The 21075-nt window shown below is 44.0% G+C and overlaps 1 protein-coding gene across 1 annotated transcript in view; it reads left to right on the top strand.

Annotated features, from left to right (window-relative positions):
• The window catches only part of LOC311231927 (apoptosis-stimulating of p53 protein 2-like), a 100007-nt gene that overhangs the window by 10463 nt on the left and 68469 nt on the right, over nucleotides 1-21075 (top strand). Inside the window, 1 exon segment of the mRNA XM_084318560.1 lies at nucleotides 15628-15775. Coding sequence (XP_084174686.1) covers nucleotides 15628-15775 — 148 coding nt within the window.

Here is a 21075-nt window from a genome sequence, read left to right as displayed (position 1 = left end):
CAGTATCCACATCTGTCTAGTACATACCTGCACATAATCCTTTTACATATCTGTAGACTATATCTTTATCTGTACATATCCCTTACCTACTCTTACTAGTTACGCTGCGGGCCAGTATGACTACGACCATACATACGGTCTGTATCATTGTACATATTGGTATCACAACTCTGTACATACATCTGATTAGCATTACACCCATGTAGTACTAATTTATATATTGTATACCCAGTTCTATATACCAATCCTGTACACTGTATTACTACTTTACTGTTACATTTGCACTCTGGTTGGATGCCAAACTTTATTTTCGTTGTACTGTTGCTGTATAATGACAATACATTTGAATTATAATCAGATCTAATTTACATATTATCTGATGTCCGCAACTCTGGAATAAAGTACTTATTCTGTTGAACAATCGGACCAAATAATCATAGTATGAGATACGATATTCCTTTATTGATCCCCTTGGGGAAATTCGGGTGTCATAGCAGCATGGGGGAGGGGTGAGGGGAGGTACAGGTATGGGCAGAGTAATAGTAGAAGACATAAATATAGGCAATAGAATTATGATAAAAATAAAAGATGAAAAAGAAGAACAATTATTTATTTACCCACATAGCCAATAACCAAGTGAAATCAACCTGAGTTGATTTCAGATGCCGGTTATTACTGTATATATTATGTCTTCTGTAGGTGGACTAGATAGATGCTCCTTCCTCCAGGGCTCGAGGGGCTGACACGTCTCCCAGTGGCCCCAGTGGCTCCAGATTGACCTCCATTAAGTGACAGCTCATCACGCTGGAACCACTGGTGACCCCATTTCATTTCCACCACAGAAATGTAAATGATAGAATAGCCAGTCCCCCATTTACTGTAGATCTATGTTCCTAAATGGTTATTTGGTCTCGGTGTAAAGGTCTGTGGGTGGGTGCCCCTCTGATGGCTGCCGTAGAATATTTGATGTCTTGGAAATTAATGTTGTTTTGTCTCATGAGACTAAACATGAGACAAAGTTAGTTAGTTTAGTTAGTATCGTAATTGTGGTTGGAGCCTTTGTGGGTGTTTTTTTGTGAGATTTCGAAGATGTTGGGGATGTGCATAATGTGTTTCTTATGTTTTTATAGTTTTTTTGTTACTGTAATGTAATGTACTGTAATGTTGTGTGTTAAGGACCCCAGGAAGAATAGTCTTTCACTCATGGGTGTAGACTTATGGGGATCCATAAATAAATAAACAAACAAACAAATAAACAAATGAGACTGTGTTACCACAGCAAAGGCGTAATTTTTTAATGGACATTCCTGAAGTAGTTTTGATTAATAGGGGATTACATGCAGTGACTGTCCATCTTACTTTTGAAGGAAGGCCATAGTATAGATTGACAGTCTGCAAAGAGAATCCGAGTCACTCTGATTGTAAATTAAAAATCTTTTATGACCCTGATGAAGACTCTTTAGGAGTCGAAACTTTAAGCGTCTGTAATCCATCCTTCAATGAAGTAGTGTCTGGGATTCTCCATTCAGACTGCTAATCTATATACTATGGATTTCCTTCACAAGTAAGATGGACAGTCACTGCACATAATCCTATGTTATTAATCGCCCTGCTGTTTTTAGCTTCAACACCATTGTATATTTTCTTGACCCAGTGCAGCACTCCCTGTTTATTCTTCATTATTATTAGTTTTGAATGATTCATATTCAAGTTTCTGAATCGCATGAAACAAAGCAATGATATTGTAGCAGGTTACTGTGATACTGTAGCAGGTTACTGTGATACTGTAGCAGGTTACTGTGATACTGTAGCAGGTTACTGTGATACTGTAGCAGGTTACTGTGATACTGTAGTTACTGTGATACTGTAGTTACTGTGATACTGTAGTTACTGTGATACTGTAGTTACTGTGATACTGTAGCAGGTTACTGTGATACTGTAGTTACTGTGATACTGTAGTTACTGTGATACTGTAGCAGGTTACTGTGATACTGTAGTTACTGTGATACTGTAGTTACTGTGATACTGTAGTTACTGTGATACTGTAGCAGGTTACTGTGATACTGTAGCAGGTTACTGTGATACTGTAGCAGGTTACTGTGATACTGTAGTTACTGTGATACTGTAGCAGGTTACTGTGATACTGTAGCAGGTTACTGTGATACTGTAGCAGGTTACTGTGATACTGTAGCAGGTTACTGTGATACTGTAGCAGGTTACTGTGATACTGTAGCAGGTTACTGTGATACTGTAGCAGGTTACTGTGATACTGTAGCAGGTTACTGTGATACTGTAGCAGGTTACTGTGATACTGTAGCAGGTTACTGTGATACTGTAGTTACTGTGATACTGTAGTTACTGTGATACTGTAGTTACTGTGATACTGTAGCAGGTTACTGTGATACTGTAGTTACTGTGATACTGTAGTTACTGTGATACTGTAGCAGGTTACTGTGATACTGTAGTTACTGTGATACTGTAGCAGGTTACTGTGATACTGTAGCAGGTTACTGTGATACTGTAGCAGGTTACTGTGATACTGTAGCAGGTTACTGTGATACTGTAGCAGGTTACTGTGATACTGTAGCAGGTTACTGTGATACTGTAGCAGGTTACTGTGATACTGTAGTTACTGTGATACTGTAGTTACTGTGATACTGTAGCAGGTTACTGTGATACTGTAGTTACTGTGATACTGTAGTTACTGTGATACTGTAGCAGGTTACTGTGATACTGTAGCAGGTTACTGTGATACTGTAGCAGGTTACTGTGATACTGTAGTTACTGTGATACTGTAGTTACTGTGATACTGTAGCAGGTTACTGTGATACTGTAGTTACTGTGATACTGTAGCAGGTTACTGTGATACTGTAGCAGGTTACTGTGATACTGTAGCAGGTTACTGTGATACTGTAGTTACTGTGATACTGTAGCAGGTTACTGTGATACTGTAGCAGGTTACTGTGATACTGTAGCAGGTTACTGTGATACTGTAGTTACTGTGATACTGTAGGAGGTTACTGTGATACTGTAGTTACTGTGATACTGTAGTTACTGTGATACTGTAGGAGGTTACTGTGATACTGTAGTTACTGTGATACTGTAGCAGGTTACTGTGATACTGTAGCAGGTTACTGTGATACTGTAGTTACTGTGATACTGTAGCAGGTTACTGTGATACTGTAGTTACTGTGATACTGTAGCAGGTTACTGTGATACTGTAGCAGGTTACTGTGATACTGTAGGCCCTTTCTATCTGTTCCAGTTCTATGATTTCCATGAACCTGAAGACATCAGTGTTCCACTTTAGAGCTGTATATAGGACAGTGGGTTGCTTGTAGAAATGTTTTTTTTTTTTTATATCTATCTATCTATCTATCTATCTATCTATCTATCTATCTATCTATCTATCTATCTATCTATCTATCTATCTATCTATCTATCTATCTATCTATCTATCTATCTATCTATCTATCTATCTATCTATCTATCTATCTATCTATCTATCTATCTATCTATCTCTATATATATATATATATATATATATAATAGACATGGGAAATACAAAACATAACCTTCACATAACCTTCCCACAGCACTTACTTACACCATATAACACAAAAGTACTATTTAACAAAGTTACTGTTCAAAGTTACTGTTCAAAGTAGAGGCCCCATGATACGATATTATCACGATACTAGAGTCACAATATTACTATGTAAATGGTAAATGGCTGCATTTATATAGCGCTTTTATCGAAAGTGCTTTACAATTTGTTCCTCACATTTTACCCATTCACTCACACATTCACACACCGACGGCGGAGGCAACCATGCAAGGTGCCAACCTGCTCATCAGGAACAATTAGGTGTTAAGTGTCTTGCTCATGGACACTTTGACACACTGCCCGTGAGGAGCCAGAATCGAACCGGGAACCTCCAGATTACCAGACGACTGCTCGAGCCACTGTTACCTAAAACTAGGGATGCACGATATTGTTTTTTTGACACCGATACCGATAACTTTATGCTCCTCAAGCCGATACCGATAACCGATATGTATTGTATTATAATATTTTTTTTAACTGTATATATATATATATATTTTTTTTTATAGTATTTATAAGCTCCGACGTCATCGGTACTGCTATCGGTACTCGAGAAATTATGGAGGTTTTTTTTGAGGAATTTAAACGTCGCAAACTAATCTTGTTGGCCGTTGTCTATCTCTCCTGCCTCTGTGTCTCTCTGCCTGCGCGGGGAGTGGGCTGCCTGCTCTCTCCTCTCTTCCCCTCCCACACACACACACACACTCACTCACACACACACACACACACTCACTCACACGGGTGCTGCGCTGGAGTACAGACAGCTCTGCTCTCATAATGGCGGACAGAACGAAATGTTCAAAAGTCTGGGTCTATTTTACTAAAGTCGATGCTGACAACGCTCGTTGCCACAAGTGCAACAAGACATTTGCCAGTAATGTATAAGCGCTGGTACTTGTCAATGTGGCTGGCGGGGAGATAACGTTAGCTCCGAGTAGAGTAATGGCTGACAATCCGGAGGTAAATAAACGAACGAGAGCTTCTGATTGGTGGTAAGAAGAAGAGGTGGGTGCAAGCCGTGGGACGTAATTGGCAGATTGACTGTCTGTCTCCGAATGTAACGTGACTACGTCACAGCCAAGAAAGGGAGCGCTGGATTTGTGAAAAACTCCCTGTTCCTAAACCACACGCTATCAGTTTTACCACAGTACTGGCAAAACGGGAGGAGGCTATAATAAAAACAAGCGCCCTTCATCCAAATCCACCCACACCGGAAAAACAAAAAATTAGGGATGTCCGATATTATCGGCCGACCGATATTATCGGCCGATATCGGCAGTAAAATGTGATATCGGAAAATATCGGTATCGGTTTAAAAAAAAAAAAAACAATAACAATATTTGTTATATATATATATCCAGTGAAATTATTAGTTACCTGAAATTATTCAGTTTTTTGGGGGGGGGGGGGGGGGGGGGGGGACCCTGCATATATCGGTATCGGTTGATATCGGTTGATATCGGTATCGGAAATTAAGAGTTGGACAATATCGGAATATCGGTATCGGTAAAAAAGCCAATATCGAGCATCCCTACAAAAAATGTATTATATGTTATCGGAGCTATCAATAACGTTATCGAGTTTATCGGGATGACGTCATAATTGCTGATATCGGCCCGATAATTATCGGCCCGATAATTATCGTGCATCCCTACCTAAAACTGTATATACAATATCTGTTTTATCTAATAAGATAGTCTGTTCACCTCACTCCAATATATATTTTTTTAGATATCAATACTTGGCATCAGTGTATCAATATATAAAAAGATATTGCCATACATCACTGTATCCATTTCCCCACCCTTAGTTCAAAACATCAGACACAGTGGAAAACCCCAAAACTATTTAATAATTGTTCTTTACAGTTCTTTACCTTTGCTCCATCTGTTTTATTTTTTGCTGCCATTCATTTAGCCTATATGGATTTTCTTCATGAAAGGCAGTTAAACACAATCATTTTATTGATTCCTTTGAGAGGGTCTCGACATACGCAGCACAGCCTTGTTAACCCACCACATCCCTATGGCTTCAGGTAAGGCAGAGAAATAACCTGTAGCAGAGTAAAGCAATATCTAGAATCACTGTTGGATTCAATAGTGTGCAGCCATCTCGACCAGCGTAGGCGGTTTCAACTTGACAAGATAACTATTCTGAACGAACCCATGTTTATTTCCAGTGTTTGCTATAATATGAAGTAGCTGACAGGAATAAACCTGGGTCCAAGCTGTTCTATAGCAACAGGATTACAATCTATAATATATTATGCTACTGGTGTCGTTCTGGTGGGATCTTTAAAATGAGCAGGCAAATGTGTTACCTGGGATGTTCTCTGTGAAAACCCCTCTGTGTGCTGCCATGGACAGTATTGACACGCTCCCTTGTGTGGGACCACTTGAGTCCATGAACACTGGGTGCTGGGTGTCGATTTCCCTATGTAAAAAAAATAGTTGGACACGCTCCCAAACCGTTGTGTTCAGTCAGCCTTTCCAAAAGCGCCCCACAATACCACGTCGTAGTGACCCACGTAGGCCTTTTACTACTGCATTTAAAAGGCTTTTGTAAACGACACAACATATACAGTAGATGGGAAGTGAAATGCTGCCCGTATTTCTGTCGGACAGTGATTGATTGGCAATACATCACAAAATATCTCCATTCGTATTTGTGCTTCATTATAGATCTAATTAGTAATGCATTATATATGAGTACCTTACATTCCAAATGTATATAGTGACTGTTCCAGTGACTGGCTGGTCCTTAAGGTCCTCAGAGTTTGCTCTGAACAGGGTAAATCTGCATTTTGCTATGATGCCCCTCTAGCTCATGGAATGAACTCCAACAGTCCTTAAAGCTTGAGATTCTTCCCTCTGTTGCAGAGTTTAAAACATCGATCTCCAACCTTTGTCAATCAAGTTGTACGTGTTTTAATTGATTGGTATCCTTACTTGTCTTATTCTTATGATTTTATATGCTCTTCTCAACCTGGGGGGGGGGGGTCACAAAATAATATTTCATTTTCATTTCAAACTTTTATTTATATTCAAAAGGCATCTGAGATTTCCCTCATTTACAGTCACGTCGAACATCAGTTTTCTTGTGAAATTGTCAAAATGCCCCCTGCAAGTATTAATCAAGTTAAATAGCCTGAAAAGGGGAAATAAAAATCATAATTTTGTGTCAAAGTTCACCGTTCTGTCTCTACTTGACTATATGTAGACAGAACAGACAGCCCTCTGTTTTTAAGGGTTGTGACTTGTGACCCAGAAAGGTCAAGAAGCACTGGCTAAAGGTTAAGCAGCACACAGTATCAGTTGATTCAGTGAGTCATTAGTTGTTACACGTGGCAGTATTTACCAATATCCCGCCCCCCGGGCTGTTCCCACTGTCTATAAATAAGACATGATGCCGTGATACCAGAATTAGCTAATCTGATGCTGCGTTCCATTCAAAGTCAGAAATTCCTACTTGGTTCACGTTTTATTTGTCACACACACACGATGTATAAGTAAGTGGGAGTGAAATGCTGTGACCCCTCCCTAGACTGTAAGCAATTATAGTAATAAACAATAAACCATAAAACGCTCAATAAAAACTGTTATCGGTGATCATAGTTACGACTGAAGTGGGTTCCGGGGGGGGGTCCGACTCGGGGATAAATCTAGGGTGGAAACATGAACGCCTGCAAGGCTGCTTTTTGAGCACCAACAATATATAGGCTACAGAAAAACTGTATGTAATCAGTACATTTAATTACAGTTTATGCTGCCATTTCCACGTGACGACAGACAACTGCATCTCGTAAATCTCTTGAGCTGACGATCCACACCAGGGTTTCCTAGTTGGGAGTCCCTACTCCGGTCCGTTGTATTCTTCCTTCCCAGTATGGAAGTGGGAATATCTGACTTTCTGATGTGCCGATCGCAGCGTCTCGTCGTCCAGCCTCAGCGTATTCATTCTTTCACGTCTGGAGCTGGACGTCCAGAAGAAACTCATGTTTAGGGGGAAAAAACAAAGAAGCCTTGTCAGCCTTTCTAAAGAACAGCAGCTGTGGCTCAGAGAGAGAGAGAGAGAGAGAGAGAGAGAGAGAGAGAGATCCTTAAGCTCTTAGTGTACAGCTGTTTACATTGTTACATTGCAGTTTCTGTTTAACTTCAGGTTTATCTTAAGTAGCACTTCTGTTCTGTTAAGAATAGAGGCCTTTCACTGAATGTTTAGAATGGCCATTTGACCACCATGTTGCTATGGTTGCTAGCTATGTGCAAAACGATGGTTGCCATGTGTTGATATATGAAAAATAAATGTTATAGATTGCTGGTTTATTACTGGACCTTGTAAACTAGTCACAGTGGAACAGTAATTTGCTGTTCCTATTCTCTCACTGTGCGGAAATGAGGCCTTTTTGTTAGGGTTTGTAACCGACCCCAAGCGCAACGGCACAGAGAGAGTTGTTTCAGAGTTAGCCAAAGCAAGGGCGTATTTATTCTCAGAGTCACAAGATAGAATTAGGTTGAGCAACAGAACAAACGGGGAATCTGGCATGTGAAGATTTGCGGCTCTGCAGATTCTCCCAGTAGGTGGTGGTGAGGAATTAGCTTGTGACGTCTGAAGCGCTCTGCAGATCCTCCCAGCATTCACTCCAGGTGGAAACGGAGAGAGAGAGAGAAATCCCAGTTAGCCCAGCGCACAACAGAAACAGAGAGGTGACTGATCCAAACTACTATCCAAGTGACTTGATCTTCGGTGTGATACACACAGTTAGCAGAGTCCAGAGAAAAAACAATTCGGTAATCCAAAGTGTAAATCCAACAACAAAAATAGGTGAGAACAGTATAACAAAAACGGGATCTCTTCGGTGTTTCACAAACACACAAAAAACTGGTGATCCAAACATAACTGTTTCCAAAAACTCACCAGAGCGCAACGCGTAAAGCGGGCAGAAAAACGAGGCGCAGCTTCGTACGGGGAATCAGGTTCTCCACAGGGATAACTTCACGAAAGTCCTGGGGAGCAACAGACAGGGAACAACGACGGGAAGGACAGGCAAATAAAGCAGAATATTCAAAATGATCCAACATCGATATTAGGGGAATCAGGGTATATAAAGCCACAGGGCGCTGATGACAAGCTGTGACAGCTGCGGGATGAAATTGATCATTGCTCCAGAAGCGTGTGGTGGGGAGAGCACCAATCAACACGGCAACTTACAGGAAAGAAGCGTGTGGCGGGGAATGCAATTAATTAACGAAATACCTTAAAGGAACGGAGCGTGTGGGTGAGGAGCGGACCAATCATCACAGTACTTTAGGAAGCCTGTGGTGGGGAAAGAACCAATCCTCACACTTTTCTTTGGAAAGTGGTTACACGCAGCCTTGTTGGAAGAACAACATAAATACCCTGTGCAAGCTAGGCCTCTATTGACATGTGTCATTTCTGTGTCCCAGGACAGTTCGGTCACTTCTCTCCAACAGATAGAACCCTTTGTGACATCACCTGTAGGGCTGCTTCATAGACAGTGAGCGGGGCAACTGGTTTGTAGGCCCATACGATGTTTGTGTGAGCTTTTGTGCACCCTTTCTGGTTCAGACCTGTTAGTAATACTACGAATCCACAAAGTCAGGAGCCGTCTCAGATCAAGGTGAAATCATAACGTTGAGGGTTCTCTCCCTGGATTCTAGCTTCAGGAGAGAGTGGTGTGTGTTCTCAGATATAGACCGAACTGTCCCGGGACACCGACATAACAAATGTGAAATCTTTGAACCGGGTGGAATTCTCCTTTTTAAGAAGTGCCAGATGTTTGTGGCAGATGTGGAGAGCTTGTTCTTTTCAAACGGTCGGTTCAACATATAACCGAAGCCGTCCCCTCTCGCCTGTCGCCCCACCTGCCCCTGGCAGCGCGCGTGTGTTCCGTAACCGAAGATCCTGTTTCAGGGCTGATCCCGTCTTATGACACCACCAGGGAATAAAGCCGGTTTGCTCAACAGTGTATCGTTTTAAACTCCGTCAGGTTCCTGGCGGCAGCTGTGGCCCTGAGGTAAGAGAAGCGAGCTTCGCGACCTGAAGTTCGATCCCCCAGACAGACGGGAATGTCTGAGCAGGGGAAGTAATTGAATAACACCCCCTCCACACACACACAAAGACACACACACACAAGACCTGTTGTTAACAACATTCAAGATTCAAGAGGTTTATTCATCACATACATACACAAGACATATAGTGAAGCACTCAACTCCTAGTTCTTGCTTTCCACATTGTTTTCAGCTTGGCTGGTCGTCCGTACTAATACAATTGGCAGTATTGGGGGGAGGAAAAACTGAGGGGTGGGGATCGGACGTTGTGGACAGCGACTCCTACAGGTCTGTTGGTGCGCCTGCACAGTAGAATCAGGAAGCGACGGGGGCGGCGCCCCTCCAAAGCGCAGACCCCTGACGCTGAAAGATCGCGCCACGCAGGTGGAAAGATGCGACGGCTGCTACCTCAAGTATTGGAGGGGACTCGTGCTATGTATGACTTAGTCCACATTGCAGCCGGCTTGTGGGAGGCAAGAAACAGCGTTCGAGACAGGGGAGGGTTGAATTGGACGATACGAAATTGGGATGGGAGAAAAATGGGAGAAAAAGTGGATCAAAAAACTCCTAGTTCTTCTCCCGTGGAGTGGAGCTGCTCAGTGGTCAACGGTGTCAGACTGTGGTTGTGCTAGTAGGGATGTGCAACTAGGGAGTTTCAATTTCAATCGCGATTTTGTCTTCCACGATCATGAGAACACGATAATCGAGATAAAATTATTATTGTGCCGTGTTGCTCGCCTCTCATTTAGTCTTGTGTCGTAAATGCAGCGCACCCTTCCTTCACAGCGGTGTGCTCCGCCCCTCCCCCGAGCCCAAATGGTAGTTTCAGCTCGTACACAGTACATTTCGCAGAGTACATTTTACTCAAACTGAGTACAATTTTACTCGGTTTGAGTCAAATGTACTCTGCGAAATTTACTGTGTATGTTGAGAAGGAGGAGGAGGGAGCCACAGAGCGTTTCTCCAGTTATTTTTAAACGTCTTTTGGTAACTCGTAGAAGATGACAGAAAGGCAGCCTTTGGTCGAGAAGAAATGTATAACTAGTTCAGTCGTCGGCACTCTGCATACGATGTTCTCAAATCAATGAGTAATGGCGTTTAATAATCGTGATTTCAATATCAATCAGAATCATAATCGTGATTATGATTTTTGCCATAATCGAGCAGCCCTAGGTTGCGCAGATCCCAGGGGTGAAAGTGTGGAACTCACTGTGTAAAGCAGGGCGTTGCTGGAAAAGAACATCATTCCTCTTTCTTCCCTTGTAACTGAACTTGATGGTGGGTATGGTGTTTTGGTGGGTATGGTGGGTATGGCACACAGCAAACCACAATTTTAAATGAAGTATGTCCTTCCCTGCCCGGCTGCAACACGCCCAAGGCTAGAGAAACCTTTACAAACTGTGAAAAGCAACGCTAATTGATTAATCAAAGCTAATTCAATGCTCGTGTCCCCCTTATGACATCACCAAGGGCAAAACAATTTGAACAGCTTGTTTGGGGCTTGTTAAGCTGAAAACGCTGGCCAAACGACGTGGGGTACATATATGTCACCCCCCCCCCCCCCCCCCCCCCCCATGCCTAAATATTATAACATTTCAGACTGAAGCCAGATCCATGCCAAGACGAGGAAGAACCAACTTTCCATAACATGTCCCCTTTTAATTAACGTCGCTCCTCATAACAGGTAACCGCGTCTAATGTCAACAAAGCAAGTTGAGTTGTTAGAATGAGCTCCGAGGACGGCCCGGCGGCGTGTAACTGTTCCGCAACAGTAAGTGACTTCCGGGGTAGGCCTGATTGGCCCCGACAGGCACGTGACGCGGCAAACTCAGGACGCGCAACGAGGCTGCTGAGAGCTGTCGCGCGGAAATAGGCTGTCTATTGCCATTCTCTAACACAAACTCTAACCTTAACCAGCTCCTTAACAGCGCCTAAACTTAACCGTTCTAACCTTAACCAACTCCGAAACAATGCCTAACCTTAACCTTAACCTTAACCATGCCTAACCTTAACCGGCGAAAGAATACACGTTAAAAAAAAAATCACGTTAAAAAAAAAGATTTGATGGGATTCGAACTCACCAACAACGGAGCGCAGGATCGCAGGACCGCTGCTCTGCCAGGTGAGCTATAGCGCCGAATGAGAGTCATGGCGTATTTGGACGGTTACGTAATTCCGTAAGCTCTGCCGCTCGGCTCCGCGGAGCGTGCCGCGCGGCAGAGAAAGTTGCGCGTCACGTGCCTGTCGGGGCCAATCAGGCCTACCCCGGAAGTCACTTACTGTTGCGGAACAGTTACACGCCGCCCGGCGAGGAGCTGAGCAGGAGCAGAATTAGGTCATCTCGTCTTTCCATTGTAGGAGCGCCTCCTCGTACACAGATGTGTGCAGCCAAGCATGGGGGGCTGCTGCTGCTAAGAGCAACGTGGGACAGTGTAGAGGACCAGGCTGTAGTAAGAGCAACGTGGGACAGTGTAGAGGACCAGGCTGTAGTAAGAGCCACGTGGGACAGTGTAGAGGACCAGGCTGTAAGAGCCACGTGGGACAGACAGTGTAGAGGACCAGGCTGTAAGAGCCACGTGGGACAGACAGTGTAGAGGACCAGGCTGTAAGAGCCACGTGGGACAGACAGTGTAGAGGACCAGGCTGTAAGAGCCATGTGGGACAGACAGTGTAGAGGACCAGACTGTAAGAGCCACGTGGGACAGACAGTGTAGAGGACCAGGCTGTAAGAGCCATGTGGGACAGACAGTGTAGAGGACCAGGCTGTAAGAGCCACGTGGGACAGACAGTGTAGAGGACCAGGCTGTAGGAGCCACGTGGGACAGACAGTGTAGAGGACCAGGCTGTAAGAGCCACGTGGGACAGACAGTGTAGAGGACCAGGCTGTAAGAGCCATGTGGGACAGACAGTGTAGAGGACCAGGCTGTAGGAGCCACGTGGGACAGACAGTGTAGAGGACCAGGCTGTAGGAGCCACGTGGGACAGACAGTGTAGAGGACCAGGCTGTAGGAGCCACGTGGGACAGTGTAGAGGACCAGGCTGTAGGAGCCACGTGGGACAGACAGTGTAGAGGACCAGGCTGTAAGAGCCAGGTGGGACAGACAGTGTAGAGGACCAGGCTGTAAGAGCCAGGTGGGACAGACAGTGTAGAGGACCAGGCTGTAAGAGCCAGGTGGGACAGACAGTGTAGAGGACCAGGCTGTGGAATCAGCTGCCGGGGTCCATCAAGGCCTCAGTCTCCATTGCTGCCTTCAAGGCCTGCAGCCTTAAAACCCATTTGTTTTGCCCTGCCTTCCAATAGGGCCTGTTTTTATTTAATCTGCTCCTATGTTTTGTTTTGTTTATTGTATTTTATTCATTTTAAATGTTTTTTATGTTTTAAACCTTTTTATTCTTATCTTTACATTTTTATTCATTTGGACGTTTTCTTGTTTTAAACCTTTTTATTCAATTTTTTTTAATCTATTTTCTTTTAAGTGTGCTATATAAATGAAATCTATTATTATTATTATTATATTATATTATAAATAATAATTATGTTCTAAGCTGATATAAAACCTTGTGATTGATGGATGACATCAAGTAGTGTCTGACTGTTGCAAGATACCGATCAAATTAAATGATTAAATGTCATATTTGAGGAAATAAAACAATACAATTCTTAAATAAATGTATATAGTATCTATGACCATCGCCTGCAGTTTATAGTTTACCCACCTGTTATTTCACCACAGTATCACTGACAGTAAGGCATTTAAAATGTAAAATGTAAATGTGGGCTGATGTTGGAATTGAAAACAAGGTCACATCGGTGACATTCAGATCTATTTCTTGCTGTAGCTGTAGCTATAGCTGTAGCTACAGTGCTATGGAAGTGTGTAGCTACAGTGCTATGGAAGTGTGTAGCTATGGAAGTGTGTAGCTACAGTGCTATGGACGTGTGTAGCTACGGTACATTCACCCCTTAATATCTCAGGAGACATTTCTGGGTTATGTTCCTCTCCTCTGTCCTGGTTCTGTCTCTACAGCAGCTACATGCCCCCGAAACACAGTTTCTGTTGCCATTATAATGTGCAGCTGCTGTGATGCCATCATCTCCCTGAAGGGATTAATGAAGTGTCTAGTAGGCCTACTGTCTGTCTGTCTGCTGGAACAATCTCAATAGAGAATCGAACATTGGAAAAAGAGATTATGTTTAATAGAGTACATAGAAATGTCGAACTGTATCGTCAATCCTCCTTCTCTCCTTCTCTTCCATGGGTTTCTTGTTTTTCCCTCGTCTATCGTCCACTCTAAACCAGTGGTTCTCAAGATGATTTTGGGGGGTCGGGAGGAGATATACAAATGCGTTATCACGTTCATAATCTTTAATGCCTTTTTTGTATGAATATTTGAAGTTTCAAGACCTCCTCCAATCCTTAATCAAGTGAAGTAGCCTGACGTGTTTTCTCTTTAATGCATCAAGAACATTTTCTAAATGTGACCTTGAAATCTAAATCTTTATTGAATCTGAAAATGTGTGTATTGTTACACCCCTACTATCTTATCTTATGCAATAGACCACTGCACTTCCGCGTTACATTGAGCTCATGGAGGGGAGAGCGGGGGGAGAAAATTTGTGAATGTGGATGAGAGCCTTGACATTAAGTGGTTGTAGCTACGGCTGTGGGGGCGCTGGAGACATGATCCAATAGCCATTTATACGCATGAGTCTCCTGAACACGGAGAGACCAGTTCCAAGTGGATCGGCACTTTCTCCGTCGAGCTATGTTAACTTTTTCGCACCTACTCCAGAACTACGCATGTGCAGATTGATGAACCTAGACTCCATGGGCAATCTGCGCATGCTTAGTTCGGGAGTAGGTGCGGAAGAGTGACGACTATAGCTCGGCAGAGAAAGTGCAGATTGACTTGGGATTAGTCTCTCTGTGTTCAGGAGACTCAGGCGTATGAGAGACTATTGGATCATGTCTCCAGCGCCCCCACAGCCGTAGCTACAACCACTTAATGTCAAGACTCTCATCCACATTCATACATTTTCTTCCATGATTTCAGAATACCGGAAGTGTTGCGGTGGTCTATACTATATTATACTATACTATACTATACTATACTATACTATACTATACTATACTATACTATACTATACTATACTATACTATACTATACTATACTATACCATACTATACTATACCATACTATACCATACCATACCATATCATATACCAGTGCTTCTCAAACTTTTTCTGTCAGGCCCCCCTTTGGCGGACCAAAATATTTTGCCCCCCCCCCCCCTCGCCCCAACAAAATAGTCATGAAATGGGCCATGTTTAAATTTATTGAAATAACACCAATATCGTGACCTTTCAAATTGGCCCTATATTTTGTTTTCAGAGCTGTCATGGATGAAAAGCCAGCTTCACACAGATACTGTATGTGGTGCTGAATGGTATCAACACCTTAACTGCTGCATCATGAGATACTTGGTACTCAGCACCACACTCTGAAACTAGCTCTCTAGGTGGTATCAGATGAGATTTCAAATAGTTCTTCCAAGAGTTTGGATGGAGATGTGTCAGGAAACTTTGTCTCAATGTTGTCTGTAAAGGTTTTTTTTATCCAGAGTAACTTGGTGATCCTTTTTTGTGTTTTATTAAATAATGATTTTCAGATTTTGAGAAATGGTATTTTCATGGAAACAGTGCAGCTGCAACAGATAGCACTTTAGTGATAATTTTCTGTAATCCAAAAAAAAAAAAATTATATATTTTAAATTTTTTTTATTATAAATCTCAAGGCCCCCCCTGTCATGCCTCTGCGCCCCCCTGGGGGGCGCGCCCCCCACTTTGAGAAACACTGTCATATACTATGCCATCCTTTAAAAATATGGTGCACTTTCAATGTGTCTTTGATTGAGGAAGATCTCCGCTTGTTTATTGTGTTTTCCAGATGTTCCTTACCGTGTACCTTAGCAACAACGACCAGCATTTCACCGAGGTGCCCATCACCCCTGACACGCTGTGCCGGGATGTGGTGGAGCTGTGCAAGGAGCCCGGGGAGGGAGACTGCCACCTGGTGGAGATGTGGAGAGGCTCAGGTGAGGGAGACTGCTACCTGGTGGAGATGTGGAGAGGCTCAGGTGAGGGAGACTGCTACCTGGTGGAGATTGATTGATTGAAAATTTTATTAACAGATTGCAGAATGGGTACAGTACAGTACAGCTCAATACACACAATTGTTAAGGGGATGCAGACCAGAGAAAGACTTTGGTCTTGTTTACATCAGGGTCCCCCATTTTCAATTCATCTTAACATACATTGATTGATTGATTGATTGATTGAACATTTTATTAACAGATTGCAGAATGGGTACATTACAGCTCAATACATACAATTGTTAAGGGGATGCAGACAAGAGAAAGACTTTCGTCTTGTTTACATCAGGGTCCCCCATTTTCAATTAATCATAACATATATGACACACACGACATACAGATAGACAGTACTGCTACATCTAGACATTTATGACATACCAGATTTACAAATACAGTACTGTCTGTGATACAAAAAGAGTCTAAAAAAGAGAGTATATACATTTGACGAAGAAACTGTACATTGGAGGAGGTTGGGTAGGCGGGGTGGGGTGTGGGGGGCCTGTACATTGGAGGTGGGGGGGGGGGGGGGGGGGTTGGGTAGGCGGGGTGGGTACATTGGAGGGGGTTTGGTGGGGGGGGGGTTAGGACATTTACAGGGGCCAGTTTCGAATTGCAGTCTCCCGTAGGTGCTCTTTGAGAGTGGTTTTGAAAGTGGGTAGTGATTCACATTCCTGTGAGATGTGGAGAGGCTCCCGTGAGCTTGTGACTGAACACACCAATTTAAGTAACAACGGTAGCTAATCTATTAGTCTGGAATGGATTAACAAAATCTCAATCTCACATTTTTTTTTTTTTTTTTTTTTTAATCTTTTCCCCCCTCCATTTTCCTCCGATTTTCTCCCATCCCAATGTTAGTCGTATGCCAATTCCCAGTCCCTTCCTGGTCGCTGCGCACTTACCCCCCACAGTCAGATCATCTGGGAGAGTGGAGGCTACCACGTGCTTCCTCCGACACACGTCCAGCCAATCACCGCTTCTTTTCACCTGGCAGCGCGGATTCTCATCGAGAGGGCGTAGCGTGTGGGAGGACCCACACTATCCCCCTCAAGTCCTATCCGCGCTTAGCAGGCGCCCCGACCGAACTGTAGGAGTCGCTGTTTACAACGACCCGGACCCACCCCGCCAGCTTCTCCCACCCTCTAATACAGCCAATTGTATTAGTGCAGACGGCCAGCCAAGCTGGTGACAACCCCGGAGCTGTGAGCTGGATTCGAACAGGCGAATCCAGCTCACAGCTCCGGGGTTGGTGACGAACGCAATCTCCGCTCGGCCACCTAACCGCCTCTCAATCTCACATTCTAATGTTTATAATGCACTCCCTCAGAGAGTATTTTATGCTTGGAGAACATGACCTGTATGATCAAATTCTATCTAAGATTCTACTGATTTGATTCGACAACAAGGAATGAAGATTCAGTATAACAACATAATAGCTCACTTCCATAGCACTGTAGCTACACACTTCTACAGCACTGTAGCTACACACTTCTACAGCACCGTAGCTACACACTTCCATAGCACCATAGCTACACACTTCCATAGCACCATAGCTACACACTTCTACAGCACTGTAGCTACACACTTCCATAGCACTGTAGCTACACACTTCCATAGCACTGTAGCTACACACTTCTACAGCACTGTAGCTACACACTTCCATAGCACCATAGCTACACACTTCCATAGCACTGTAGCTACACACTTCTACAGCACCGTAGCTACACACTTCCATAGCACCATAGCTACACACTTCCATAGCACCGTAGCTACACACTTCTACAGCACTGTAGCTACACACTTCCATAGCACTGTAGCTACACACTTCCATAGCACTGTAGCTACACACTTCCATAGCACTGTAGCTACACACTTCTACAGCACTGTAGCTACACACTTCCATAGCACTGTAGCTACACACTTCTACAGCACCGTAGCTACACACTTACACAGCACTGTAGCTACACACTTCCACAGCACCGTAGCTACACACTTCTACAGCACTGTAGCTACACACTTCCACAGCACCGTAGCTACACACTTCTACAGCACTGTAGCTACACACTTCTACAGCACCGTAGCTACACACTTCTACAGCACTGTAGCTACACACTTCTACAGCACCGTAGCTACACACTTCTACAGCACTGTAGCTACACACTTACACAGCACTGTAGCTACACACTTACACAGCATTGTAGCTACACACTTCTACAGCACCGTAGCTACACACTTACACAGCATTGTAGCTACACACTTCTACAGCACTGTAGCTACACACTTACACAGCACTGTAGCTACACACTTCTACAGCACTGTAGCTACACACTTACACAGCACTGTAGCTACACACTTCTACAGCACCGTAGCTACACACTTCTACAGCACCGTAGCTACACACTTCTACAGCACTGTAGCTACACACTTACACAGCACTGTAGCTACACACTTACACAGCACTGTAGCTACACACTTCTACAGCACCGTAGCTACACACTTCTACAGCACCGTAGCTACACACTTCTACAGCACTGTAGCTACACACTTCCATAGCACCGTAGCTACACACTTCCACAGCACCGTAGCTACACACTTCTACAGCACTGTAGCTACACACTTCCATAGCACTGTAGCTACACACTTCCATAGCACTGTAGCTACACACTTCCATAGCACTGTAGCTACACACTTCTACAGCACTGTAGCTACACACTTCCATAGCTACACACTTCCATAGCACCGTAGCTACACACTTCCATAGCACCGTAGCTACACACTTCCATAGCTACACACTTCTACAGCACTGTAGCTACACACTTCCATAGCATCGTAGCTACACACTTCCACAGCACCGTAGCTACACACTTCCACAGCACCGTAGCTACACACTTCCATAGCACTGTAGCTACACACTTCCATAGCACCGTAGCTACACACTTCCATAGCACCGTAGCTACACACTTCCATAGCACCGTAGCTACACACTTCCATAGCACCGTAGCTACACACTTCCACAGCACCGTAGCTACACACTTCCATAGCACTGTAGCTACACACTTCCATAGCACTGTAGCTACACACTTCCATATCACTGTAGCTACACACTTCCATAGCACCATAGCTACACACTTCCACAGCACCGTAGCTACACACTTCCATATCACTGTAGCTACACACTTCCATAGCACCGTAGCTACACACTTCCATAGTAGCTACACACTTCCACAGCACCGTAGCTACACACTTCCATAGTAGCTACACACTTCCACAGCACTGTAGCTACACACTTCTACAGCACTGTAGCTACACACTTCCATAGCACCATAGCTACACACTTCCACAGCACCGTAGCTACACACTTCCATAGTAGCTACACACTTCCATAGCACCGTAGCTACACACTTCTACAGCACCGTAGCTACACACTTCTACAGCACCGTAGCTACACACTTCTACAGCACCGTAGCTACACACTTCCACAGCACCATAGCTACACACTTCCATAGCACCGTAGCTACACACTTCTACAGCACTGTAGCTACACACTTCCATAGCACTGTAGCTACACACTTTCATAGCACTGTAGCTACACACTTCTACAGCACTGTAGCTACACACTTCCATAGCTACACACTTCCATAGCACCGTAGCTACACACTTCCATAGCACCGTAGCTACACACTTCCATAGCTACACACTTCTACAGCACTGTAGCTACACACTTCCATAGCATCGTAGCTACACACTTCCACAGCACCGTAGCTACACACTTCCACAGCACCGTAGCTACACACTTCCATAGCACTGTAGCTACACACTTCCATAGCACCGTAGCTACACACTTCCATAGCACCGTAGCTACACACTTCCATAGCACCGTAGCTACACACTTCCACAGCACCGTAGCTACACACTTCCATAGCACTGTAGCTACACACTTCCACAGCACCGTAGCTACACACTTCCATAGCACTGTAGCTACACACTTCCATATCACTGTAGCTACACACTTCCATAGCACTGTAGCTACACACTTCCATAGTAGCTACACACTTCCATAGCACTGTAGCTACACACTTCCATAGCACTGTAGCTACACACTTCCATAGTAGCTACACACTTCCATAGCACTGTAGCTACAAACTTCCATAGCACTGTAGCTACACACTTCCATATCACTGTAGCTACACACTTCCATATCACTGTAGCTACACACTTCCACAGCACCGTAGCTACACACTTCCATAGCACCGTAGCTACACACTTCCATAGTAGCTACACACTTCCACAGCACTGTAGCTACACACTTCTACAGCACTGTAGCTACACACTTCCATAGCATCGTAGCTACACACTTCCATAGCACTGTAACTACACACTTCCATAGCTACACACTTCCATAGCACTGTAGCTACACACTTCCATAGCTACACACTTCCATAGCACTGTAGCTACACACTTCCATAGCACTGTAACTACACACTTCCATAGCTACACACTTCCATAGCACTGTAGCTACACACTTCCATAGCACTGTAACTACACACTTCCATAGCTACACACTTCCATAGCACTGTAGCTACACACTTCTACAGCACTGTAGCTACACACTTCTACAGCACTGTAGCTACACACTTCCATAGCTACACACTTCCATAGCACTGTAGCTACACACTTCCACAGCACTGTAGCTACACACTTCCACAGCACTGTAGCTACACACTTCCACAGCACTGTAGCTACACACTTCCATAGCACCGTAGCTACACACTTCCATAGCACCGTAGCTACACACTTCCATAGCACCATAGCTACACACTTCCATAGCACTGTAGCTACACACTTCCATAGCACTGTAGCTACACACTTCCATAGCACTGTAGCTACACACTTCCATAGCACCGTAGCTACACACTTCCATAGCACTGTAGCTACACACTTCTACAGCACCGTAGCTACATACTTCCATAGCACCGTAGCTACACACTTCCATAGCACTGTAGCTACACACTTCCACAGCACTGTAGCTACACACTTCCATAGCACTGTAGCTACACACTTCCATAGCTACACACTTCCATAGCACCGTAGCTACACACTTCCATAGCACTGTAGCTACACACTTCCATAGCACTGTAGCTACACACTTCCATAGCTACACTTCCATAGCACCGTAGCTACACACTTCCATAGCACCGTAGCTACACACTTCCATAGCACTGTAGCTACACACTTCCATAGCTACA

This window comes from Notolepis coatsorum (genome assembly GCF_963971535.1).
Source record: "Notolepis coatsorum genome assembly, chromosome: 7".
NCBI classification, from domain to species: domain Eukaryota; kingdom Metazoa; phylum Chordata; class Actinopteri; order Aulopiformes; family Paralepididae; genus Notolepis; species Notolepis coatsorum.
The sequence above is the reverse complement of the archived record's forward strand: the minus strand, read 5'-3'. Positions and strand labels throughout refer to the sequence as shown.